At 57.8% G+C, this 26352-nt stretch overlaps 6 protein-coding genes and 1 non-coding gene across 7 annotated transcripts; 6 read left to right on the forward strand and 1 right to left on the reverse strand.

Annotated features, from left to right (window-relative positions):
• Nucleotides 1-986: 986 nt before the first annotated feature.
• Nucleotides 987-1804, forward strand: HRG_05268 (SNO glutamine amidotransferase family domain-containing protein; the record flags this gene model as incomplete). The annotated part of the gene is made up of 2 exons (XM_044863739.1): nucleotides 987-1276; nucleotides 1339-1804. 2 exons carry the CDS (start codon nucleotides 987-989, stop codon nucleotides 1802-1804), a joined length of 756 nt encoding a protein of 251 aa, XP_044720271.1.
• Nucleotides 1805-2487: 683 nt separating this feature from the next.
• On the forward strand, nucleotides 2488-2599 carry HRG_12089. The gene has a single exon. It is a non-coding gene; the product is annotated as a tRNA-Phe (tRNA).
• Nucleotides 2600-4587: 1988 nt separating this feature from the next.
• Nucleotides 4588-6504, forward strand: HRG_05269 (sugar transporter domain-containing protein; the record flags this gene model as incomplete). Its single annotated transcript, XM_044863740.1, has 4 exons — nucleotides 4588-4601; nucleotides 4711-4959; nucleotides 5043-6070; nucleotides 6176-6504. 4 exons carry the CDS (start codon nucleotides 4588-4590, stop codon nucleotides 6502-6504), a joined length of 1620 nt encoding a protein of 539 aa, XP_044720272.1.
• Nucleotides 6505-7866: 1362 nt separating this feature from the next.
• Nucleotides 7867-8731, forward strand: HRG_05270 (alpha/beta hydrolase family domain-containing protein; the record flags this gene model as incomplete). Its single annotated transcript, XM_044863741.1, has 2 exons — nucleotides 7867-8236; nucleotides 8307-8731. 2 exons carry the CDS (start codon nucleotides 7867-7869, stop codon nucleotides 8729-8731), a joined length of 795 nt encoding a protein of 264 aa, XP_044720273.1.
• A 5696-nt stretch (nucleotides 8732-14427) lies between these two features.
• HRG_05271 (peptidase family m20/M25/M40 domain-containing protein) lies at nucleotides 14428-16341 on the forward strand (the record flags this gene model as incomplete). The annotated part of the gene is made up of 3 exons (XM_044863742.1): nucleotides 14428-14720; nucleotides 14833-16103; nucleotides 16157-16341. The coding sequence occupies 3 exons, from the start codon at nucleotides 14428-14430 to the stop codon at nucleotides 16339-16341; spliced, it is 1749 nt and encodes a 582-aa protein (XP_044720274.1).
• A 681-nt stretch (nucleotides 16342-17022) lies between these two features.
• On the reverse strand, nucleotides 17023-19785 carry HRG_05272 (putative threonine/serine exporter domain-containing protein; the record flags this gene model as incomplete). Its single annotated transcript, XM_044863743.1, has 2 exons — nucleotides 17023-17112; nucleotides 17173-19785. 2 exons carry the CDS (start codon nucleotides 19783-19785, stop codon nucleotides 17023-17025), a joined length of 2703 nt encoding a protein of 900 aa, XP_044720275.1.
• Nucleotides 19786-23674: 3889 nt separating this feature from the next.
• HRG_05273 (phosphatidylinositol-4-phosphate 5-Kinase domain-containing protein) lies at nucleotides 23675-26188 on the forward strand (the record flags this gene model as incomplete). The annotated part of the gene is made up of 3 exons (XM_044863744.1): nucleotides 23675-24033; nucleotides 24088-24537; nucleotides 24940-26188. 3 exons carry the CDS (start codon nucleotides 23675-23677, stop codon nucleotides 26186-26188), a joined length of 2058 nt encoding a protein of 685 aa, XP_044720276.1.
• Between the last annotated feature and the right edge of the window lie 164 nt (nucleotides 26189-26352).

The raw sequence follows: 26352 nt of genomic DNA on the forward strand, positions 1-26352 counted from the left end.
AGTTCTTGCGGAAAAAATTTCCAGTCGTGCCTTCCCCACTGCTCCCAAGAGTCTGGGTACGTACGTACACGCGGGTGGCCTCTCCGGGTACCCCGCCTGACGCAGGAAAGCCCGGGGGCAGGGCTTGTACCCCCCACCTCGACATCATGTACCGACCGACATGGCGTCTGTGGCGACGGCAATCATCGGGTCGCTGCCACGGCCAGGGTCGGCATTTGCTGCAGCGGGTTGCTGTGGTGCACAAGGGCGCAGAGGACATGCATGTACTGTACTGTCCTGTACTGTAACTTACTGTGCTGTACAGAACAGGCAGGCCAGGTCCAAAGGAGAAGCAGCAGATCGAGAAGCTGTTGCCAGAATCCAAATCATCGATCTGGCGTGACCGACTCGCCACCGCACCCTACCATCATCGACTCGATGTGCCTTGCTTTGTGCTCCGTACACGGCTCGACGTGACATTCTGGAACCCCACCTCGGACAGAACCCTGGTTGCCAGGCCTGGACCCTGCCTTTTGCCTGCAAGTCATCCTCCGAAGACGGACCGCCATCCCATCGCTCTCGCTGGTCTTGTCTCCGAAGCCCGTTTGCGTCTGCTTGACTCGGCCTTTTGCCATGCAACCCCTCTCTATATTGCTACCATTTCGATTCATATATGTTTCTGTACATGCGCTCTTCAATCTCTTCCATTCGTTTATGTACTGTAGTACCTATTCTGTATCCGGGACAGTACAGCGGATTTGTCAATGTAATTAGTAATCGCCTCCGCCTCCGGACCCCGGATGCAAGCCATCCTGCACTGTCACCTCCGAGGATTTTTGCCCGCCGCATGCCGGTCTGACTCCCCTCGGCTCGGATCAAACAGCCCGGCCAACCCCGAGTCCCGGACCAACCAACCCGTTCCCTCACCGACTCCATACTTATCGCCTCGTCACCACGCAACGCGCCATCGCCATCGCCCTCGCCATCACCAAAGCAAGTCGCTCTTCATGACCGCCCAGTCCCGGCTGGCCTCGTCCGACGACGGGCCCGCCGCCGCCACCCTCACCGTTGGCGTCCTCGCCCTTCAGGGAGGCTTCGCCGAGCACCTTAACCTCTTGCGTACCGCCGCCGACCTCGTCAAGACCTCGACGCCATTGTCCTTTGAGGCCCTCGAGGTCCGAACCCCGGCCGAGCTGGCCCGTTGCGACGGCCTCATCATCCCCGGTGGCGAAAGCACCACCATTTCCTTTGTAGCCGCCCAGTCGGGCCTCCTTGAGCCGCTGAGGGACTTTGTCAAGTAGGCTGAAACTCGTCGCCTCTGAGCAACATGTGACCCTCGCCGGCACTGACACTCCAAAGGACCCAGAAGAAGCCCACCTGGGGCACCTGTGCCGGCCTCATCCTCCTCTCCGAGCAGGCCAACGCCACCAAAAAAGGCGGCCAGGAACTCATTGGCGGCCTCGGCGTCCGCGTCCACCGCAACCACTTTGGCCGCCAGATCGAGAGCTTCGAGGCCCGCCTCGACCTGCCCTTTCTGGCCGCCGCCGACGCTTTTGCCCCCCCGCCCCCGTTCCCGGGCGTCTTCATCCGCGCCCCGGTCGTCGAGGAGGTGCTACCCGGCGCCCCCGTCACCGTCCTGGCCACCCTGCCCGGCCGCGTCGATAAGATGAAGGCCGGCGTCTCCCGGGCGAGCACCAAGGATGCCTCGGGGGACGTCATTGCCGTGCGCCAGGGTAATGTCCTCGGAACAAGCTTTCACCCTGAGCTGACGCCGGATGCGCGCATCCACGTCTGGTGGTTGCGCGAGATTCTGCGGCTGCGGTAGACCGTTGAAGGTAGCATGGGAGGGTTGGCTGTTTGGGAGACACGATGCATGACCGCTGGAGTCTGGGGTTTGCATATAGACGGGCAGGATTTGCCTGGAAACTAGACCGTACATGTTTGGATGCTGTCCTTTCTACTGCGTGCTGTTTTACTTTGGGCGTCTCATCGTCAGCAATCAGATTTCGCGTCGAGGTTATAAATCGCATGCTAAAAATGAGAGTGAAAGGGCTATGGAAAGTGGGCAAGCATTTACCGTCCATCAACAGGAGCATATCATTCGACCATTAGGTGACATAAAACCGAGCATCTCAAAAAAATAAGTAAACAGCTCACATGCCATCCCATTGACGGCAGCCGCATGCACGGCTTGCATCGCAGAGCGCACCATCTGGCCAAATACGTGGCTTCAGGGTAGCCAGGCTGAGACGAACGTCCTCGGGCACAGACTTGCTGGGCTTGGTTCAGTGGGCGTTAGTTAGCCTGCTGGCCTTTGGACTGGCGTGCTACTAAAGCTTGGAATTTTCTAAAAGAGAGCATGGCGCTGCTAGTGACATACCAGCCGAGGGATATCAGCCAGCTCAGGGTGGCAGCTAGGAGCTTGGAAGCAGGCCGCGAGTTTGGGTCTGGGCGCAAGCTATGATTGTTCGGATATATATGAAAACATATTGTCATGTTTTCAACAAAGCGGGCATAGCTCAGTTGGGAGAGCGTCAGACTGAAGTATCACTTCAATCCTCAGTGTGGATCCAATCCATCTGTTATCTGAAGGTCATGTGTTCGATCCACATTGACCGCACTCAAGTTTTTTGGTTGCGCTGGCTTCTCCGGGCCTACATTCCGCACGTCCAATTTATTCTGTGTATTTCTGGAACAAGTCTGGGCTGGTTAACGCGACTTTTCTTTTTGACAAGTCATCCCGATTACAGATGAGGCGACCTTGGTGTGCATGGAAGGTTGCGTGGAAGATGACGATCCCTGCAACGGCTGTGTGACGACGGTCAGTCCTGAGTCAAGAACCGGTGCAGCCAGGAAGGACTTCAACAGACAGAGTGTCCGAGTTAAACAGACTCCTCTAGCCAGAGAGGGAGAGAGGCGATCGTGATTCCAAATAGGTAGACGGAGGCTTGGCAGCCAAGGCTCGCCGTGTTTCTGGAACCTCGACGCCGTGCCTTTTCCTTCTGCGCTCTCGGTAGCGACCGCTTGGCAGAAGCCGTGTGGGCTGGCTGTGCCCGGCGAACGGGCCCGGCATTCCCACGGGGCGCCCCTTTCTTCTCTGATCGGTCCCCGTTTCCTCCTTTTTTTGGGGGGTTTAATTTTCATACTGGTTTCCCCAGTCTGCTTGTTCATTTCCCTTTCCCTGCATTCAATGCTTGCATCATGGTCGTCATGCAGAAGCGGGCGCATGACAAGAGCCACCGAGCAAGGCGCCGAAGAGGGGAGTGGAAGCAAAACACGGCCGGCCTCCCCGGCCATTCAAGTAGAGCCAAGAAGAGCCGTCACAGCGTCCCTCGCCGGCGGTACCGGGATCGAGAGAAGGGAGCGGCCGATGCGTTGATGTTAGTGTACTGCTGCCGCTGGTCCACCTCCTCGATGTTGCTTGTACCAAGATGCTTGTACCAAGATGCTTGTACCAAGATGCTTGTACCAAGATGCTTGTACCAAGATGCTTGTACCAAGGATAATTTGCTTCCGTGTTCAATGAGGCCTCGGTGGAGCGGCCAGCACTCTTACTTACGTGATGGATCAATCCAAGATAGGGGATGGAATCAAGAGGGAAGGTGCCGCTTGTGTCGAGGCGCAGCTTCCCAAGCCAAGAAACCAGTCACACAAGGGGAAGGAAGGACGCCTGGTGGTGGATTTATTAAGCTTATCGAGTTGTGATGTCACGATGGCTTCAATGCTTGCTGCCTACAACAGCTCCCGCCCCGACACGACTCGAGGCCGACTCTCGGTGCCATAGGGCGGCGGTATGCAGACCAAAAAAAAAGCAGAGAGCAGACGATCTATCAGCAACAAGAACGAAGAACAGCGACCCACCGGCGCGTTTCAACCACGGTTTCCAACTTGCCCCCATGGGGTTGTTTGCCATCGCGGGCTCTCCTTGCCCTCGTCGTCAGCGCCTTGCTTGCCAAGAAGGCGCCTCTGTTTGACTCCGTCGCCTCTCTCCCGCCTCCCCCCCGCCTCCCCGAGACGTCATCGCAGCCGCCTCGCCGCCGAGCCCACCTGCCGCAACGGCCCTTTCTCGCTTTGGTGCAAGCCGGGCTCCGGGGTCTGCTTCCTTTGACGCGTCCCGTCCTGGGGAATGACGATTGCCAAGGCGTCCCACTCCGACTGGCCCATGCGACTCCACGATGCGAGCCGCCCTCTTCGCTTCCTCCCTCCCCACAAATCGCCTCCTCGCCGGGCTCGTCTGGCAATATTCCGTGATTCTGCGTTACCCACCGCACCCCCCTTGTTGTCCTGTGGGCGGTAAATATACCCATTCACGCCCTCTCCCCGTATCTTCAGTCCCCCCCTCCCTCTCTCCCGCGCTCTCTCTTCAATGTGTGCGCATCGTCGACTCTCGGACCCCTTGTGAACATCTGGCTAGAGACAGACGGCTTTCTTGACGTTGAGACAACACCCTCCCGTATCTCGTCCTGTCAAACCCAGGCTCTGGTTGCAGCTCCGTCGCGCAGCCTCTCCTCTCGAATCCTGGGGCACATCCACCCGACCGCATTTCATATCGTTCCTCTACCGCTCGAAACCCGACTTGGAGACTCCTGAACAGAGCGACCCGCGGCGATGCTGGGGAAAAAGTGAGCATGCTCTCTCCTCTTCCTCGCCGGGCTGCGACCGCAAGGAACTCACTCCATTCTCGGCAAGTCCATGCGCCCCGAATTGCTAACCGCCACCCTCTGCACTCAGGTCCATCAAGGTCAATGGCGCCGACTGCGGCGTCGAGGCCTTCATCCTCGGGGCCACCACCTCGGTCGGCGGCTTCCTCTTTGGCTACGACACGGGCCAGATCTCGGCCATGCTCCTCTTCAAAGACTTCATGAATCGCTTTGCGCAGACCAACGCCCAAGGCGCCAAGGAGTGGCAGCCCATCATCAAGTCCCTGCTCGTGTCCCTCATGAGCATCGGCTGCCTGATAGGTGCTCTCTCCGGAGCCTAGTACGTCCTTCCTGGTCGTCTTGACTACAGACTCTGCCATCCGGAGAGAACGAGAGCTGACGTGCACCCACTCCCTCGCACAGCACGGCCGACTGGTGGGGCCGGAGAAAGAGCATGTCGTTTGGTGTGGTCGTCTTCATCGTTGGTAACATCATCCAAATCACGGCCATGGATAGCTGGGTTCATATGATGATGGGCCGCTTCGTCGCCGGCCTGGGCGTCGGCAACCTGTCGGTCGGCGTGCCCATGTTCCAGTCCGAGTCGTCGCCCAAGGAAATCCGCGGCGCCGTCGTGGCCTCGTACCAGCTCATGATCACCATTGGCATCCTCGTCTCCAACGTCATCAACTACGGCACCCGCACCATGGAGGAGTCGAGCGCGTCGTGGCGCATCGTCATCGGCCTCGGCATCTTCTTCTCCCTGCCCCTCGGCATCGGCATCCTCGTCGTCCCCGAGTCCCCCCGCTGGCTCGCCGGCCGCGGCGACTGGGACGCGGCCCGCATGGCCATCGCCCGCCTTCGCGGCCTCAAGCACGACCCGGGCCACGCCACTGTCGAGGACGACATCCATGAGATGCGCCAGATTCTCGAAAAGGAGCGCCAGGTCGGCAGCGGCTCCTGGGCCGAGTGCTTCACACCGAGCCCCGATACACCAAAGGTCGTCTATCGCACCCTGCTCGGCATTGGCATCCACTTCCTCCAGCAGTGGACGGGCATCAACTACTTCTTCTACTACGGCGCCACCATTTTCCAGTCGGCCGGTATAAGCGACCCGATCCTGACGCAGCTCATCCTCGGCGCCGTAAACGTCGTCATGACCTTTTACGGCCTCTACGTTGTCGAAAAGTTCGGCCGCCGCTGGCCGCTCTTCCTCGGCGCCCTGTGGCAAGCCCTGTGGCTGCTCGTCTTTGCCGCCATCGGCACCGGCAGGCCCCCCTCGACCAGCAGTAGCACAACGGGCATCGTCATGATTGTCTCGGCCTGCATGTACATTGCCTCGTTTGCCGGCACCTGGGGTCCCATGGCCTGGGTCGTCATTGGCGAAACGTTTCCCCTGCGTACCCGTGCCAAGCAGGCGTCGCTGGCCACGGCCGGCAACTGGCTGGGAAACTGTAAGTCGAGCCCAGTCCCACCCCTATCCGTGTCTCGGCGTGTCTCCTCCCCATATCCCCAATTCCTTCCCAGATCCGCACGACTGACGCGTCCCCCCAACGCAGTCCTCATCGGCTTCCTCACGCCCCTGGCCTCGACGGGCATCTCGTACAGCTACGGCTTCGTCTTTGTCGGCACCAACATCGCCGCCGCCCTTCTTGTCTGGTTCTTCCTCTACGAGTCCCGCGCCCTCAGCCTCGAAAACGTCGACCTGATGTACAGCCAGCCCGGCCTCAAGCCGTGGAATAGCTCCAAGTGGGTGCCGCCGGGCTACATCACGCGTAAGCTGCGAGACGACGCCCACAGCCCCGTCGAAACTAGCTCCACGGGCAAGGAAAATATTGGCAGCGACGGCAGCGACGGCATCGGTGAGGAGAGGAGGGAGCATGCTTAATGTCTGGCGCTTGGGTTTGGGGTTGTCGGTTTTGGGTGTCCTCAAGCTGTGTCAAATCGACACAGGGTTGTATGGTTAGCATGGCATTGTTTTTTGCTGTATTGTACAAAGTAGCAAGTACACCTAGATTACTACATTTCTCTTGGTTACATCATGTCCGCGTGCCTGACTGGCGATGCGGGAGATAAAATAACATGGGTCACGAGGCAAGCATACTTGGTTTACTTAGGGGAAGAAACGGGAGGAAGAAGAAACATGCGATAATAATGAACTGCGTCTGGAACACAGGTGGTGCTTCCAGAGGTTTCTTGTGTTTGCCGGGCGACGTGGACATACACAAACAGAAACCGCCAGCCCGGGGACAAGGGCAATGATCCAAGCCAGCTCAGAGTCTATCGTGGCGGCGTCGTCGATGTGTTGGAGCGTACCGGGCGGGAGGAAGCGGCTTCTTCGATTCCGATGCCGCCAAAAGCTGCTATACCACATCCCAGCTGCCTGAGAGCCTCGATGGCCTCCATGAAGCACGAGTGATGGGCCATGGCCACGCCGAGCCACCGGGCACCAGATGCTGAGGCAGTGGTTCTGAAGGCCCCCAATGTAGACCGAAGTGCTGAGTTTAAGAACATGTGTCAATGGGGATTCCGGCATCTCCAAGACATGATGCGGATTCATGCATGCAGCTTCTCCGGGAGTAATGGATAAGAACGGCGCATGGAAAGCGCCAAGCCCTCCTTGACGAAGCGTCGGCCGAGAAGCGGTATCTTGGTGCGCCGGTGGTTAGGAAATGTGCGGAACTCGATGTATCATCGTCTGGATGATAAAGGGCATCGATTTTGAATCGACTGTGAGGCAGCTCAGTACCTGCCGACCTCCCTTGACATAGCATCTGCCAGAACGCTTCCTCTGAGGTCGCCTCCAGGGGGAGTATGAGTACGAGTCTAATGGATTTACTTGCTGTATAGCTTCAGCTGGCTGATGCCGTACGTGGCAGTAATGTGATGACTTGCATCGCCAAGCGACGCCACGAGGGACGTGGCCATCGGTAGACCAAAGCAAAGAGGAGGGACGCCAGAGTTACCCAGACAGCCCGCCAATGCAGACAGCCAAAGAAGAGACGTGGAGGCCGTTTATGAATGGCTACCCAGCGGAGAAAGCCGAGGTAGACGGCATGTACTGTAATGTAATAGAATCGGGCATAAGAGCCCAACAGGCGCCGCTCTCTGTTGCGTATAAGCCCACACTCTTCCTTATCCATCGCAGCCCCCCTATTTCTCCCCAGCCTGCCCTCTCACCGTCCTCGACCCCCCCTGTCTCCTCAGCAATCGACTGCGCATCGAATCCAGCGTCAGAGTAGCACTGTCCATGGCCACCGACAAGCCTGTTGTCCTCATCATCGGCGGCGGCTGGCAATCGCCGGCAAGTTACGACAAGCTCGCCAAGGCGCTCGAAGCGGCCAGCTATGAGGTCCACTGCCCTCGCCACCCGTCACTGAACCAGGCGCGACCTCCGACTGATGGCTTGGCCTCGGACTCGCGGCACATGCGAGCCTACGCCAAGAAGCTGGTCGACTCGGGCCGTCGCGTCGTTGCCCTTATGCACTCGTACGGAGGCCAAGTCGGCAGCAACTCTCTGCATGGCCTGGGCCTCGACAGCCGCTCCAAGAGGGGGCTGCCTGGCGGCGTGTCGGACCTTGTCTACTTGTGCGCCTTTGCCCTTCCTGAGGGCGGTTCCGGTGAGCAGCTTTCGGTGCTTTCTGTACTCCTGCCGTCCTTGAACTTGGGCGAGTGCTGACAACGCTGCAGTGGCTGGCAAGATCAAGGAAATGGGCGATGAGGCCTTTATGCCCTTCCTTTTAAACTTTGACCAGGACATGACGCTCTTCTTCCATGGTCCACCGGGCAGTGCCAGTGCCGACCAACGAGGGTTCGAGGCAGACATCAATGCCACCATGGTCCGCTGGAACGGCGAGTGCTTATACAATGCCATCACGCACTGCGCCTGGAGGGAGATGCCAGTTACGTACATTTACACACCCTACGACAGCGTCATGTCCTTGACCTATCAGACGTCGATGGTGGCTTTGCTGGAGGAGCAGGGCCGCAAGGTCCAGACTTATAAGCTGGCCACTGGCCACTTCGCCCACTTGACTGCCGCAGACGCCATTGTCGATGTCATCAACAAGGTGGTCCGAGGTATTCCTACTGTCGTACACGGGACAGAACAATGACGACGTGGACTTTGAACAAGCCGAGTGGCGCATCTAGCAGACTGCCACCGGCCGCCGTGACACGTCACGTTGCTTGCACCTGGCCCGATTGACGTCAACCAGGTGCAAGACGGTAGCATTCTGCCAAGTAAAGCCGCAACTGGACTGGAGTGCTTGAGTGCGTCGAGTGAGTCTGCGGTCTTGGTTGGCCAGGGCGGCAGAGGGGAGTGCGACCCGAGGCCATGTCGTTGGACGTATTTTACGTAGCTACTTGGAATATATCAGTTGAAAACCAATAACATAATGGATATTAACTAGATCCATCCTTTGTTTTCCTCTTTAACAGATAACAGCAAATAGCCAATGGGCTCATCAAAGTCGCACGTAGACAGCCGTCCGCGCTGAGCTACAAAGCACCGCAGCCACGTAGGCGTCGGCTTCTGCAATCCAATCATCAATAAGTGTCAATTCAATAAGGGTATGGGTCGGCAGTGGTCTCAAGGGACCACGGGGTAATACGCAGCCAGCCGTCGATGGCGCCGTCGAGTATGCTGAGACGGCCAGATGGGGTATGTTTCACTCCCAGACCACCATCAGGGCACCGAATGAGGCCTCCACTGGCCGATTGACATGGGTCTCGCCTAGCTACCTCGTTTAAGAAATGGGAACTTTGCGGTCGGAAGCGCTCTGCATTGAAGTCTAATGATGCTAGGACATGACGATATTTGTGGGAAAATTGATCGAGTATCAAGAACGTTGCTGCCCATGTGACTGTTCTCCCAAGAGCCTGCTATCTTGGCCCGCGAAATCCTCATCCCGACTGCCCTGTAGACATGGTCGTGGATGGAAAACACAACGGCTGCTCTCGAATATGGAGCGTTTTCTCCTCTTTGTTAAGCCCGGGAGTACAGTATCCAGAACTGGCTCCTCTGTACGAAGTAGACTAGTCGGCTTACGTCGGCCTCCAAGAGGAGCGAGGGGACGCCTGGTCTTATATATGGGGCTAATCTACAAGATACGTTTTCTTGCCCTCATCCAGCTCCAACAAGCGCCGGAGCGACTCCTCGCTCTTCCATTCGTCGAGAGCCTTGCCCTTCCATTGCACCCACCCCTCGTCTCTGGAGTCAAAAACTCGCCTGAGTCCTGGGAAGAGACCTGTGAGTGTACTTGGGTCGAAGAAAGAGCTCTCGGGACCAAGAGCGAAGAAGAACTTCCGCATCCTCCTGCCATCGATGACACATTGGGTGAGATCTTGACGTCCCCTTTCACGAAGAATATCAGCTAGTCGCATTTTATCCACGCCCAGGTCATTGAATCCGTTATAGAACTCGGACACAGGTCACTTCATACGTAGTGAGTACTAAGCAGAATGCATCCGCTCGTGAAACCGTCTGCGCCCATTCCCAGTTTATGAGTCCGACGACGTCGAAAGAGTCATTGACTAGGATAAGGTCGCCCTTGTCGTCTAGATGCTCGAGGGACCTTTCTCCCCAGACGGGAAGTGTTCGTGGACAATATCCAGGCGGAAACGGTGGGCAAAGTAAACATCGACCGGATGGCGCGCCTCAATCTCCCCGCTGGCCATCATTTCGAGGTACGATTCGAGGATAGCACATGAGCCCTCCAGCGAGGATGAGAAGGGACCGAGCGAAACTCCGCATCCCACCCGGAATGTTGCGTGGTGTGCCAGGCCTTGTACCTCGGACTCGGTGGCATCTGTGGCAGAGACTGGTGACCACATTGCGTTGAAGGCATGCATCTTGATATCGAGGAAACTTTAAACAACTGCTACACATGACCTTTTCCCTTTGATTCGGCGCCGCACTTGTCCAATCCAGGGTTCTTTCATCCAACTTCTCCATCAGAATGTAGCCGGCTCCAAGCGAGTGTCGGATCGGACTCACATGCCCAATCGAACACTCTAGGTGTGGGAATGCGAGCGTGTTGTTCAAGGTACATTACGTTTGCAGCTTCGCTTTGGAGCATGTGGTCACGAAATTGTCGTAGGACGGAAGCGTGCGAGCCATCTAACATTGTCTTGAAAGGTAATCTCAACGTGGCGGTTCTGGTTTCCCATCATGGCCCATACGTTACTGTGGGACAGTTCAACGGTGCAAGGGAATCCTTCCCTAAGCATTGATGCACGGGAACAGAGATTGGCGCCATCTATTCAAAGGCATAGCTCGTCTATGCGACGAGCCTCGGCGGCCGTGTACTGAGAGGAGGAGGAATCCAAGTAATACTTGAGTTAACAGCATGAGAAAGGGCTGCCTTGGTTGATACAGTGGCGATAACACCAACCCCTGCCTTTGGGAATTCGTGCCATGGCCTTTGAAGGTGAGCGCGGCAGAGGTGCTGTCACAGAGCAGGCAGTCTCTCAGTCGCAGAACCACAGAGGCATGACGAAATAGATGCTCGAAGAAGATTTGGTTGGATGATAGAGAAGCAACTACTCAGGCGGAGCAGGGGGAAGGCAAGTATATATATAGAACGGGAAAAGGGCATGAAGACGGCTACCTGTAGGAGCTGTGTGCATGGGCCTGGGACCTTTGTGTGTGTAGAGGCAATAAACGGCTGCTGGACGTGCAAAGAGAAATAATCCCGTTAATGCTGCCGGGGCTGAATAAGTCGGCTCCTCTATAGACCCAAGTACGTAGGCACACCGCTCTTCAAGAAGAGCGAGAGGATCCCTCGTCTTGCAGATCTCGCGAAGAGAGATGCGAGAAGTGCATATAAAATGCACGAAGGTAAAATTAACAGTAAGGGGTCAGACAAGCAGGGCAGAATCGTTCAAATCTTAGAGGGCAGTAATAGGGGCAGAAAATTAGTTGTTATATTTCCCTTGATCCCCTTCCTTTCCTCTATCTAACGCCCTTCTTTATATCCCTCTAGCATCCTAACTGACAAAGGAAATCCCCCTCGGCCGAGTCTTTGATATCCGACCGAAGACAGAGCTTTTTGCCACTTTTCCCCCTCCTTTTTAGCCGTTGCCGGCTAATCTGTCTTACTTTTTTGCTACCCCTATGGGAAGCTATCGCTACTTCTGCTTCCCCTCTCTCCCCCACTGTCTTTTCTGCACCTCCTTGCTTCTTCCTGTACCGGTTGGTTTTAGCTTCCTAGATCCCTCTTGCCAAGGGATATATCTCCGAAAACTGCGAAATCAGGCCATGCTTCGCGACAGCAGATGCATCATGATGGATATTTTCTCATACACAGCAACGGTAGAGGATATTGACGCCATTTCAAATCGTAAACTTCTTCCACAGATAAAACACCGTTATACGAGCTGACTGCAACTGCACGGCTGCAAGCATCATCAACAGCCTCTACTTCAGACTGTCAAGGACTTTGCGAGGTTTGTTCGAATGCACCTAAACCCTGATTGAGCCTATCTAAACCTTACTAGATCTTTTGCCTCGGTGTGGATAAACAAGTCAGGGTTAGAGCAGTCGCCCGATGTCGCCTGCACCCTCTTGTCCCCCTATTCCGACATTCTCGACAAACTTTCCCAAAGCCTGCCAGAGCGCTTTCGACTTCAACTAGAAGAAGTACGCAAAGGGCTTCCGCTGCTCTTTCGACCCGAATACTCAATGGTACTCAACCACTACGATCTCGTAGAAATGAATATCCATAAGGATAAGAACAATGGTCTCATACCTAGTGCTGTTGACTGAGCAGATGCCAAATCACACCTTTTGGCATATCCATCGGTGGCCTTGAAACTGTTCTTGGCGCCCAGACATTATCACGCTGGCTTTTTCACCCTGATCACCACTTTCTCCGAGGGCAGTTCTGGAAAATGTTTTACGACGTCACTGGTCATCTATCGACGAGGATCGGCAATGATCGAAGTTGGGAGCTTGTTTGGTTTATTTCGAACTCACAGATTTGATCGCCGGCCCGAGAAAGAAATCGCGTTTCCGCTTGCAGAGGGAGACTCGGATCTTGTGTGCCTTGAGGCAGTCTGTCTGCCGGCCACGGCTTCTTTATACTAAAACAAGTCCTGGTCCCTCTCTATTGCTGTATGATTTGTGACTACAGCCTACTATGGACCATGGATAGCCTGTCCTCGCTCGTCTCAGCCAGGGCTTGTTAGTAGACTTGTATGCTTCGCACAGTTCTCGCACACATGTGTGTATTCCGTTGATGGACCAGGTGAAACTGAACTTCCCAAGCTAATCATGTCGAGCGATGATCTCTACAAGTTGACATACTTCATGTCGACAAACATCTCGGGCTTAATACGTGATAGGCTATCATACCACAACCCCGCAGTCATCAGTTCAGCACGGATTGATTTGCTCAAAAGGGTCAAGAGTGGCAGGGAGGAGATTTGCGAGTTACCTGATGGTAGACTCCTTCAGGTCCTCTTTGATTAAGAACCGACGAAGACCAGGCACTGTTTCTGCAGCCATATACTGATGATAGTCATGTTTGGTGATCGTCTGCCTGGTTGGAATTGGTCGTGATGCTTGTGGCATACTGCCCTCGTCCGGCCAGGGGGAAACATCCGACCCTTTGATTGGCCCAATTTGGACAAAGCAGGCGTCCGCAAATCAAGTACCGACAAGTGGCAAGCCCCAATGCCGTGGCTTTCACCTTGCGACACAAGCAGCCGTTGACTTTGACCCGTTGGCGCCCTCTTTCTCCCGCAGAGCCCATGCTGTACCACTCACTCGAGATTGCAGATTCAGCCACGGAGACTATGAACCGGGCGTGTAACGTGCATGTTGTGTGCCCGGTACGCGAACAACGACGACAACGCTCAAGCTCAACCCCAGCATCGAGCCGAGTCCCTGAGCTTTGCAGATGACGATGAGGCGACATTGGGAGACTGCCGTTACTCTAGATGAAGACTCTTAGGGTGCGCGGATCATTTAATTAGATATCCTTTTTCGATTTTGATTAATCTTCAACGTTCGTTTTACCTCCTAAAGCGAGGACTGCCAATTACGCAGCTTCGGCTAGACGAAGAACTATAAAGTAAAAAAGCATCCGAATTTGCATTGCCAACAAGAGACTCGTAGAGCTCCTTGCGACGCTGATGATCAGATGATCCCACGGTCTATGAAGTCGTCAACTACTCTATTCACTCTTCGCCGTGTGCTGCGCGTGCTTTGGGTGTATGCCCTCGTCCCCGTAAAGTGGCCAAAGTAAGAACCTAATTAGTAAAGTATTGTTCCTACTCTTTGCTAAGCCTCTAATATGCCTCTTTTGCCTCCTTAATAAGTAGAGCCCCTTTAAGACGTGTATAGAGGGCCCCTCTTAGAATACCTTACTTTTGACTAGTATAGAGCTAAGGTATCCCGTTTTTAACAGTTTCGAGTGCTCCTTAAAGCTAGTTTTCGGTATACTTAGAAAGCCGGGGTATAGCTAATACAAATAGTGTTTATTTTACAATTATAGAGCAAGAGATATATGAGAAAACGCGGTTGCAATGTAATATATTTAGCGACGCGATAGGGTTATAGAGAGTGCCGGCGTTGGGGTGTGCCGGACTTTAGGTGGGCTGACTTAGGGTCTAGAGGAGCTTCCTATACGTATAAATACCCCCTTCGATCTCATATAGCTAAAGGGAAGGCATACACACTTGTCCTATCAATTCACATCAATTTATTTGCCCCTAATTACTTCCACATGCGCTCTCAAACACCCGTTTGAGAGAAACCATCTGCTCGGTGCATATACCGCAAGCCAGAGGACGCAACTTGCACAAAATGTCTCGCGCCAAGCTGTCGTTGCTCGCCGCCACCGCCCTCGTGAGCGGCGCCGCGGCTTCGAGCTTCAAGTGCGATCTGCCCGACGCCCTCGACCCGGCCGGCGACGGCCTCCCCTCGGCGCATGAGCTGTTTTCGTCCCAGGACGCCCTCCTGAGACAGGTCGAGCGCCACCGGGCCATTGTCCGGGTGCCCACCATCTGCTACGACGACATGGGGCCCGTCGACCAAGACGAGCGCTGGGAGCCGTTTTATGAGCTCCAGGACACCCTGGAAGAGTTGTATCCAGTCGTGTGAGTTTCTTGAGACGTTGATTCCCTTTCTCATGCCTCAGGTAGTCGGCATCATTGCCAAGTCGGCCTTGATCGATGAAGCTGATGACATGTTCCATTACCCTTGCCAAAGCCACGAACGAGCCAAGCCTGAAAAGATCAACACTCTGGGCCTGCTTTACACATTCCAAGGCACAGACAAGGAGCTGCGGCCGATCCTCCTCACCGCCCACCAAGACGTGGTCCCCGTCGCCGAGCCCGAGTCGTGGACCTACCCGCCCTTTTCGGGCCACTTCAACGGCACGTGGCTCTGGGGCCGCGGCGCCGTCGACGACAAGGGCAGCCTGAGCGCCATCATGGCCGTCATGGAGACGCTGCTCTCGTCGGACCCGGACTGGCTGCCCAAGCGCACCATCCTCGTCGCCTTTGGCTTCGACGAGGAGTGCTCCGGCCTCCGCGGCGCGGCGCACATTGCCCCGGTGCTGGAGAGGCGCTACGGCAAGGACGGCCTGGAGCTCATCTTTGACGAGGGTGGGCTGGGCCTGCTCCAGCTCGAGGGGGACAGCGGCGGAGACGACGACGACGACGACGACGAGAAGAAGAGCAAGGTGCTGTACGCGCTGCCGAGCGTCTACGAAAAGGGCTACCTCGACGTCTGGTTCGACCTCAACGTCGTGGGCGGCCACAGCTCCGTGCCCTTCCCGCACACAGCCATCGGCGTCATGGCCCAGATCGTCAACGACCTCGAGGCGAATCCCTTCAAGCCCCGCATCGTCGACGACAGCCCCGTCCACCGCCACCTGCAGTGCCAGGCGCGCTACTCGCCCCGCGCCATCCCCCAGCTGACCAAGGTGATCGAGGAGGGGGACCTCGAGGCCGCGGCGAGAATCATCGCAGCCGCCAGCTGCGAAACGCAGTACATCATCCAGACGTCGCAGGCCGTCGACGTCATCGTCGGCGGCTTCAAGATCAACGCCATGCCCGAGAGCGTCTCCCTCGGCGTCAACTACCGCATTGCCGTTCACGACAGCCTCCACGATGTCCAGCGCCACATCGTCGAGCTCGCCGCGGGGATTGCGAGCAGTTATGGCATCCGCGTCCGCGCCTTTGAGGATGACGCCGGCTATCGGGACTACGTCGCCGGCCTCGGCTCCGGCTCCGGCACCAGCTCCGGCTCCGGCTCCGACTCCGGCAGCTTGGAACCCCGCTACGACGTCGACTACAACGGCACGCTGGCCATTACAAAGGGAAAGAGCTCCGAGCCCAGCCCCGTCACCCGCGCCGAGGGCCCCGTCTGGGACGCCTTTGCCGGCACCATCCGCCACACCTATGCCTTTGCCGACGGCATCGTCGTTCCGGCGGCCGAGGGCATGACGGCAAACACCGACACCCGCCACTACCTTAGTAAGTCTATGTAGCCAACCGTCGTTCAGCCCAATCTCATCTTTCCTTTGCAGATCTCAGCCGCAACATCTACAGATGGACCCCCGTCCGCCTCGGCGAGTTCAACGGCATCCACACTATAGACGAGGGGGTTATGATGACGACCCAAATGGAGATGGTCATGTTCTACTACAACCTTGTCCGCGTCTTCAACGGCAACCGCTTCGGCGTCACTCTCGAGACTCCATCCGAGCTGTAAGCTTGGCCGACTGACGCTTGCTCGTTCACCTTGTTCCCGCCACCTGTCCTCTTCCCATGAGACTATCCTCCCTGTCCCAAGGTGCAGATTGAATATGAATAAAACTGTCGGGTCAGCTTTGCCATGCACTATTAGGTCTGCAACAAGACTCCACAAGCACGCAATCACGTGGGGCCAGACACCCGAACGTTGGCCGACTCGCTCATCTTTCAACTGGACTGCTCCTCGTGCTGGACTATGCGACAAACTAAGCGTTGAGATTTGACACTGCTTTGCCCACGTCACAAAAAGCTTTTCGGAGCACATCACGGCCAGAGCTTCTCGCCATACCCCATCTCAAATCCCAGCATGTCCAATACATCAATGCTCGCCGGTGACAACCCCCCTCCCCCTCTTGACGTAAAAACCCAAAAAAGCTCCGTGCGCCAATCGCTTGATAGTTTTCCATGATACGAATGCTCCTCGACTCCGGGCCGGTGATAATATCTGTTTAGTCAGATGAATGGCCGAGCATCTGTTTGTAGTAGGCAAGATGAATGCGGTAAAAACACAAAAACATTAATGTGGACGTGTATAAAATAAGGCAGCCCAGCTGCTCTGCTGTCCAATGTTGGATCCAAAACGTTTCGTCGCGTTGCGTGTCGCTGATCAGGTCGTTTCGTTCGGCATGCCGATGTCAGGCTAGAAGCTGAAGAGACCGCTTCTCCTCTTGCCGAGGGGATACACAATCAAGGCGCTCATGAACAGCCCCACGCTGATGCCAATGGCCACCTGGATGACGCTGAACAGGACGTTGAATGCCGTGCCGTCTAGGCTGCCCAGTGTCCTCACGCTCGATTCCGCCACGGCCGAAGTGTTGCCATTGAGCGCGTTCGCGGACGTCACGCCAGCCAATAGCGACCCGCCGGCCGCAAGACCTGAAGGCACCTGCACAAAAATGGCCGGGAGCATGGCGGCGGCGGCGAGGCTGTAGCCGACCTTTCGGGGGGCGCGCTGCGGCTTCTCGGGGGACCCCGGCCGCGACTCGGGGTCGGACAGGGAGGGCATGGACCACGAGTCGGCGCGCAGGGACGGCTTCTTCTTGGTGAAACGGGGTCGCATCCGGAACTCCCACCATTCCATCACGTCGAGCCAAAAATTCTCGACATGTCGTCCCAGTCTCGAGTAAAGATTGGCGAGGATGCCCACCGTCAGGGCGCCGAGCATGTTGGAGATTTGCGTGTTTTGCTCAAAGTACTTGCTGCAGTAGCTGTTGACGCAGAAGCCGGCGAGGGCCATGATGGTCATGACGGGTGTCTGCCGCCACTTGGCCTGGTTGATGATGCACAGACACAGCGTGAAGCCAGGCACAAACAAAAAGTACCACCCCCGCGTCAGGGGGTCCTGACAATGCGTCTCGCTCGCGGCGTTCTTGTCCATCATGCCGTACAGCGAGGCGCCGATGGTGATGCCGTAGCCCAGAAACAGGGTGTATATCATGGCGTGGACCATGCGCACGCTGCCGGCGACAATGTTGTGGCTCTGGAGCTCAAGCGAGCTGCACAGCACCATGTAACCGGGGAGGATCAGCGCTATGCTGCTCTGGGCGAGGGCGCTGAAGCAAAAGAGCTGGCCCTGGTGGATGGACCCGAAGCCGCGGGCGAGGAAGGAGGTGATGACGGCGGCCGACACCTCGAAGACGTGGGCGTAGAGCTCGTTGCTGGGGGCGAAGACGAGCTGGAGCAGGCCGACGATGCAGCCGAGAATGAAGGCGATGGGTAGGTCGATGAGGCGGCCCTCAAAGGCAAAGGGCGCGACGCAGGCCGACGCGATGCCGTAGACGGGGACGCGAAGCCAGGTGTGGAATTTTGGTCTGCGCTGCATCACTTCGTCGAGGCGCCTCGTCGCCTCCTCGACGCCGAGCTTGTCGTGGACCACGTCCTTGTAGACGTTGTGGACGTCCCGGAGCTTGCCGAGGTCGATGCCCTGGGGCACGCGGACCACCTTGACCTCGGTCGTGTGCGTCGTGCTGTCGTCGAAGCTGACGAGCATGCACGAGGGGATGTAGAGGAACTGGCCCTCGATCTCGAGGACGCGCGATGACATGGTCATGTACTCTTCGAGGCGGTGCGTCGGGGCACCGTACATCATGAGGGCGCGGCATAGTTTGAGCAGGTAGCGGTGGCGGGAGATGATGCCGGCAATGTGGACCGTGATTCGAATCTGGTCCTTCTTGGGCTTGCTCGGCCTGTCCTTCCTGAGCTTCTCGGTCCACTGGTCGTGAAGCTCGCCGCCGCCGGGGGCCGCAAACATGGACGACGACTTGATGAACTCGGAGAGGGACGTTGTCGAATTCAGAGCCCGCTGACTGCTGAACAGGCCGCCGGTCGAGGGGCGCCTCCCGGAACCCCCAATCGTGGAAGCCGGTCGCGAAGGCGGCGGAGAGGGGCGGGGCGACATGAGAGGAGTCGATGGGTTGGAAGGCGTATTGTACCCGCTGCTGTTGCTGCCGCCGCTGGGTCTCCTATCATCGTTGTAGAGCTTGAGCAGCGAGGAGAGGATGCCACCACGATACTTGGACGGGCGGGGGACGTAGTCTTGAGTGTATGCCTGGTGCAGGGTGGGGGTTTGCGTGCCCGAGAGGGAAGGCTTGGGATGGAATAAGTCTCTGCTCTTGTCCCTAACGGTGTGAGACCGGACAAGAGTCTCTGCGGCGGCATGGTCGTTTTCCAGCGCCCGAACCTGGCGGCGGCTGTGGGGGGTGCGAAGCTTGACGCTGTCCGGGCTAAGTTTGCCCTCGGGAGCGGCAACGGCGTCATGCGCAGGGCCCCTGTCGAGGCCATCTGGATCACCAATCAGGGGCTGGAATGCAGCATCGAAGTCATTCGATGCCCGCCGTGAATCCGGGGCAGACACAGACATGGCCAGGAGGTCGGCACGCTGGCGTGCGTCAGTCAGGGAGCGGAGCTGGCGCTGTGTGGCTCGTTGCTCTGCCCAGTCGGCCATTTTGCGTTCCTCCGGGGCGTCATAGCTCGTGTTGCGTCTCAAAGCCGGCCTCGGGGTCTTGGGAGCGGTGGCGGGGAGAGGCTCCGATATGGTGAGAATGGGCAGCGACTGCGGCGGCGGCGGCGTCGAATGCTGCTCTTGTTGCTGTTGCTGGTGCTGGTGCTCCTGCCACTGCCGTTGCAGTTGCTGGTGCTCTCGCTCGTCCGAGAGGACCTTTGTCAGGGCCAGGCTCAGCTCGCGGGCATCCAGGGCGCCGGGGGGCGTGATGCCCGAGGGTAGGCCGGGAGAGGCCAGCGGGGAGCGAGAGTGGTCGCCCGAGCCGACATTGCTCGCTCCGCTCCCGCCTCCTTCGCCGCCGCTGTTGCTGCTCGAGTGCCAGCCCACGCGCTTCTTGGGCTTGCGGTTTGGCGAAGGCACGTCGCTAGCCTGGCCGCTGCCGTTGGTTGGCTCTCGGGCCATGGCCTGGGTGAAGAGGTCTTGGGTTGGGGGGGATTCGCTCTGAGACAGGTCTCAGAGCCGGACTGTCGAGCTTGGTGAGGCGAGACGAGGGAGACGAGGGAGAGAGAAAAGGGGGGATTATGATAGAACTCCACATTGCTCGCATGCGTGTAGGTGGCGAGGGACACGGTGTTAGAGGCCGGCGCTGGGCCCAGCAAGATGCTTGGTAAAGTTGAGGAGGAAAAGATGGGTCGTCGGGCCACCAAGGCGCAGGCAAATTGTCAGATGAAGAGGGAGAGTCAAGAGATAAGAAAGAATGCGAGGCGGGTACGGAAGCGGTCGCGACCCGGTGGGTTTTGGGTGGCATCTCCAAGACTCAGAGTTCCCACCATGCTGTACGGTAGACTCAGAGTTCCCACCATGCTGTCGATTTTTTGTGGGAACCACACTTCCCAAGCAAGCTTCCGGATGCTTGGCGACGTCGGGTTTCCTTTTTTCTCCGCGGGCCTCCTCTCTCCTGCCTCTACTCTTCCTGGGCCGTGAGCAAGATGGGACGAGGATGGCCGGGCCTACGGGATTGGAGAGCATGGGCGTTGGGCGTTGGATGGTGGCATCTGCTTGCCGGCAGATGTCGAGTCCGTCCTGACGATGGCGCATGATGTGTCGTATCGTTACCGCAGCAGGGGAGGGCGTCGGGTTAACTTTTGGCTGGGGGGTGGCGGTCGGCGGGCTCCGGTGCGGTGGGTCGGCACGTCGACAGCGGACCCAGCCATCCATCTCGCCCAGTCTCTCTGCGGCGGGTGACGCGTGCGTGTGCGTGTGTGTGTGCCTGGGAGAACCGTAGCCTCGGTGCTTGCATACGGTACGACGCCTCCATGGCGCCGCACGACGATTCTAGGCTCGTTTGACCCGACGGCGAAAAGCAGAAGAGGCAGAGAGGGCCGGGTTGCACGGCCATGTGCTTGCCGGGCTCCGAGGCCGAGGCAGCGGACAAAGAGGCTCGAAAAGGGGGCGGTCGGGACTTTCCGCCCTGCCGCGAGTCGAGGTTGTGCGCTTGATCATGCGAGGAATAGCGTGCCCGGTGAGATGATGGATGGTCAGGAGAGTTGGCAAAGGGGAAAATTTTCCCTCCTCTAACAGCACGGCACTAATGACCTGGATCGCCGCCTTCCTTGTTGGCCAGCGGAGACATGTGACGAAGGCGAGTTGCAGTGCGTGGGGCCCCTCGAACTGTACGGGCCATGGGCCAGAACTTACAGCGCCTCGGCCCCTGTAGTGCCCTCGGTGCACCCTACCAGTACGTACGTCTCCGGACCTGCAGCAGTAGCGGCCTACAACGACGAATCCTTTGTCCTGTAAGTTACTGTAAGTTATGTCGATGGCCTGCCTCGATCTGAGCACGTTTTGCACCGCCCGTTGACGTCAAGTCGGATCTGCTGCGCAGGCAAACTGTGTGCTCCAGCGTGGCATGCACGGCTGTAACCGCGCAAAGGGCACACACGGCGTCAGGTAAACCTTGTCGCTCGGGTGCCGATGTCGGTCGGGGCCATGATAGCGAGTTTGATGGTCGTCGCTCAGCCGCCCATACAACATACAGCAGGCCCGTTGACGAGGTAAGTACCTACCTAATATCTCGTCCACTGCACCATCGTACTGTACAGTAGCAATGGCTTCTACTGCCCAGCCAACGGCCAGTCATTACTACCTACCTAGGTAGTACTTATTAGGTAGTGCATCAGTTGTAATTACTGTAGCGTCTGTAGCGTCGACCTGACGCCCGCTCGCCACCTGAAGGCCGTGGAGCCAAAAAGGCGCCCCGAACCCGACACGACAATCAGGCAGCTCCTGTCTGGCGTCGTCGTCGACGTATGAGGAGATATGCACGCACGGCTGCGTTTCACCGAGCCATGGACCGGGAAGCTCCCTCTCAGCCGCCTGACTCGCTGGGCATAGCCGTCTCTGCCTGCGGATACCCTGACGAGGCGTCTGTCTTTCTGATTGGACCCAAGACGGCGAGTCACAGCCTGGCCGAGCAGAAGGAGCAGAAGGAGCAGAAGGAGCAGAAGGAGCGGAAGCAGAGGTAATCTCTACTCTGCATAGACATCTATCTGCATTGGCAGTCTATATATATCTTTTCGAAATGAAAAACTCCTGTGCCGCAGCAGCCTTCAACAGATGCTCCCTCCCGCCCTTCCCTCAATGTCGGCCATCCACCAAACACGACACGTTATCCCACTGGACCGTAATTCGCGGCATGAGCGTCGTCGTCTTGACTCCAGGCCAGAGGGATGGATAGAATTACTTGACCCAATGCTCTCAGCTGCCATCTCCCGGTGACCCGCTCTGGCCAACACCCGCCTCGACGAATCAATGTCCCGCTGTGACGACCGACTTGCCATGAGACGACGCGGCAGATGAGCCTGCGAGTCAGCCATTGAGCACAGCCTTGCATTGAGCCATGGCAGACGGCCGCCGCCCATCGGACGAACGTCGAGCGTGTGCTTGATCGGCACTGTCCGGACTTGCGATTTGCAGAATCCAGCAATCACCAATGCTGCCTCGCCTGCCATCGGTCCAGGTGCATGCAACTGTAACCGCACGAGGGACGCGTCAGAATAGAGTTCGAGCCCCAGAAAATTTGGTTAAAGATTGTATCGTACGCGTACAATTTGGTATCGGCTGTGTGCGGCAGACCCCGTGCTAAGTGCCAAAGTCGAGCCTGAAACAACCGGTGCATACCAAACACTGCGTCCCTCGAATGTTAAGCTTTGTCTTGGACGGGATCGAGTTTCAACGTGCGGGAGTTTCCCTTGGTGGCGATCAACGAGGCATGTATTATACCTTGAGGTACAAGCATCTCACAAGACAGCAGAGTGTGGCAACTCAACTATGCTGCAGCATGTCGAGGCAAAGAGTCGACTCTCTCTCTCCTCCATCATCCACACTTGGCCTGTACATGCGTTTTGGAGCCCTTCTAGGCCGGTTCAGCCAGCGTGTCAGCGCCTATTCTAAGCTCTGGTTATTTTTATTACGTCCACCAATGCAGATGCTTTTGATCTCACGCCTCTCACTGCCGTGCGCCCGCTTGCCCTCTTTTCTCTGACTCCCAGGCCGTCGGACGCGCAGCAAAAGGCAGGCCATCGAGGCGCAAACGTGGCCACCATCATTGATGGCCATTGACGGTGTGAACCGTGTGCGCAAAGGAGAGCAAGGGGGTCCCGGCGATTCTTGTCGGCCTTCCGACGGCGACCGCACTTGGCAAACTCGCGAGGCCGTCGCCGGTCCCTCCATGGCCGTCTTCCATGTTGTGACAATCGCTGACGTTGTAACTAAATGCTTACATACAGGCCATGGCTCAAGAATCGGCATCATGTAGGGCGTCAGCGCCGCCGTTGCCGCCCGTAAGCCGAGCATTCGCCCGCATCGCACAGCAAGGTCGTCGGATGCCTCCAATCAGCTTGCCCGCATCCCCTCCTTGGCGGCAGCGGCTCGTGGCCGTTGCCGTTGACCTCGATCGTAGCCCCGGACCCTCGGGCTGCCTTGTGCGCCGACCTCCGACGAGCCGTAGCAGACGCTGCTGGGCGGCAAAAGGATGACTCCGAGCACGAGACTTGTTTCCTGCTCACGGTAGCCACCATGTTGTTTTTCCTTTTTTGTCTTCCTGTCCGGCACCCCCGCCTGGTCGCCTCGGGCTCGGCCGCCGAACAAGGATTCTCGCCTGTTTATATCCATCCGTCCCCTCCCGTCGTGTTTGTGAGATTCTGTTGTTCATCTCTTCTTCCTCTCGTACCGACTGTGCCTGTCTCTGAGTTGCTTGCCGACTAAGACTGCGGATAGCGACTACGATAGCCCCCAAGACGAAAACGGAGACGAGGACACAGACGATTTGATCATTGTAACCATCGAAATCATGGCTCAGCAAACCGCCGTTGGCGTCCCGGACCGCGTGGTGCCGATGCGAGTCATCGTCTGCGGTGTCCACCGCACGGGAACCATGAGCATGCGGTCGGCGCTATGGCAGCTGGGCTTCCACGACTGCTACCATATGCACACGGTGCTGCAGAATCTCGACAGCCACCCGGAGCAGTGGATCCGGGCCTACGAGGCCAAGTACGCAGGCAAGGGGAGCTTTGGCAAGGCCGACTGGGACCATTTGCTCGGGCACTGCCAGGCGTGCTGCGACATGCCGTCGGCCGTCTTCAGTGCCGAGCTGGCCGAGCTATACCCGGATGCCAAGGTCGTCATCCTCAACCGCGACCCGGAGCTGTGGTACGAGAGCGCGCTGCAGAGCATCCACAAGGTCCTGCGCCCGCAATCGCTGAGGGAGCGGGCGGCGCGGCTGTACTGCTACGCCCTGGACGGGCAAATCCGCAGCTGGGTGCGCTTCACAAACGTCATGGTAAAGCTTGGCATGCCCTTTGACCACGTCGAGGAAAAGGACAAGGCCATTGCGTGGTTCAAGGGGCAGTACCAGGAGTTCCGCGACCGCATCCCCGCCGAGAGGTGCCTCGAGTTCCGTGTGCAAGACGGGTGGAAGCCGCTGTGCGAGCACCTCGGGGTGCCGGTGCCCATGGTCGAGGACGAGGCGACGGGCAAGCCGGTCGAAGCGCCTTTTCCGCGCATCAACGACCGCGAGACGTTTGCCGTCAACTCGCGGCGGAACCTCCAACAGTCGACCAAGCGGGCGCACAAGAACCTCGTTACCATGCTGGGCGAGCTGGTGATGATGGGGATGCTGGGATACGGAGGCTGGCTGGCGTGGGCGAGGCTTGGGTGAAGACGGACGAGGTTGAACAATGGTTACTGTGTCGGCATCAAGGCCGCACTGTACGCACGCAGCGCTGTGACAAGCAGACATGACACCACCCACTAACTTACCCGAGTTGGCTATATCCGCGACATACACTATTAACATAACAGTCGCTACCACATCAACCAGACACTAATTACAAGTTGGCCTCTGTACGTAGCCGCTCAAACTGCAAGAAATATGCCCTACTTGGTTGCCGAACCCGTCTCTTTTAGACGTGACTCATGGCGATTGAGGCTGCCCGTCGATGTGCAGGCCGCATCCGTGCGCCGCAATGACGTCACACCGTGCGAGGGCTGGGAAGCTGCTGCCGCTGCCGTTGCTGCTGCTTCCGCTGCTGATGCCTGAATTGCCTCAATATCCAGATTTGCTCAACCTCGACTGATGCGAAATGTCCCCATTCACCAGCGCCCCGTGGAGGCAAAGTCTGACGATCCGCCCTCACACGCCCATGGACCCGAAGCGGCGCCGTTTGTCATGACGAGTCGCACGTCCCGCATCTCCGCCAGCGTCGCCGACGCCGTCACGGCACCGGACCAGCATGTCGAGACCAAGGGCGTCCTCGACGGCGCCGTCAAAGCCTTCGTCTCCTTCTTCTGCCTCTTCAGGCTTAGCATGACGCGCTACCGCTCATCCGACTTTCTCCAGCTGCGCCGCGACATCTGGGAGCTCGACGACGACGAGTACAGGGACTCGTTTCGCTTGTCCTCCTCCCCCGATGCATCGACGCAGCGCGTGCCCGCCGGAGACCTCGGATACAGCGGCTCGACCTTCTTCACCACGCCCAACGACATGTACCTCGTCAAGTCGCTCCCCCGCCGCTTCGAGCATCAGTTCTTCGCCCACGACCTCTTCGACGTATACACGGCGCACATGAGGCGCTGCCCGGACAGCCTGCTCGTCCGCATCGTCGACATGGTTTATACCCCACGCGCCACCCTGGGCGGATTGCTAGGCACCGCGCCCACGCACCACGTCGTCATGGAAAACCTACTCTATCGCGGCCTGCCCGACGGCCAAGATGGCGACGGGCGCTGGCAGTATGCCAGCGTGGAAACATACGACCTTAAACCTAACGACTACTTCTTCCCCGAGCGAGACATTGCCGAGGGCAGGCTGGCGCCCGACAGCGTCAAAGACCGGCTAGTCGACACGTTCCCCGGCAAGGTGCGGGTCTCGGCTGAGGCCAGGGCTGAACTGCTGTCCCTCCTCGACGCCGACACGGCGCTGCTCGCCGCCGCGAGCGCCGTTGATTACTCCCTCTTCCTCGTGCGCTTCGCCCGAATGGACCCGGGCTCCAGCGTCGTGTCGCCCTTTGCCGACAACGTCGGCGGCTCATGGCGCAGAGGGTTCCACTCCACCGACGGCCGCTGGACCTATCGAGCCGTTGTCCTTGACTTCTTTTGGGCCAAAAAGAAGCTGCGCGCCAAGGCCATGACGGGCCTGATCAATGTGTTTAACCTTCTGGCCAACAAGGGGCCCATGAGTATCACGGCCCACCCAGCCGAGTACCGGACGCGCTTCATGGGCATGGTGGATAAGCTCGTCGTGGCCACTGGCGACGACGACACCGAAGACGGGGACGAGGCCGAGGCCGACGAAGCGGGACTGTAAAGTTTGAAGCAACGGTGGCGAGACGAAAGCGCAGCATGTGTCGCGCCGCTGTCAAGGGAGGCGCCAAAGGAACGGACGCCCAGCAAGGGGGCGGCGTTTCGGGCCTGCGAGCGGACCGGGCAGCAATATCTGATGCATATCCCAGAGCCCCACGATCCAACAAG

Source organism: Hirsutella rhossiliensis, assembly GCF_020360975.1.
Source record: "Hirsutella rhossiliensis strain HR02 chromosome Unknown scaffold00005, whole genome shotgun sequence".
Classification (NCBI taxonomy): Eukaryota; Fungi; Ascomycota; class Sordariomycetes; order Hypocreales; family Ophiocordycipitaceae; genus Hirsutella; species Hirsutella rhossiliensis.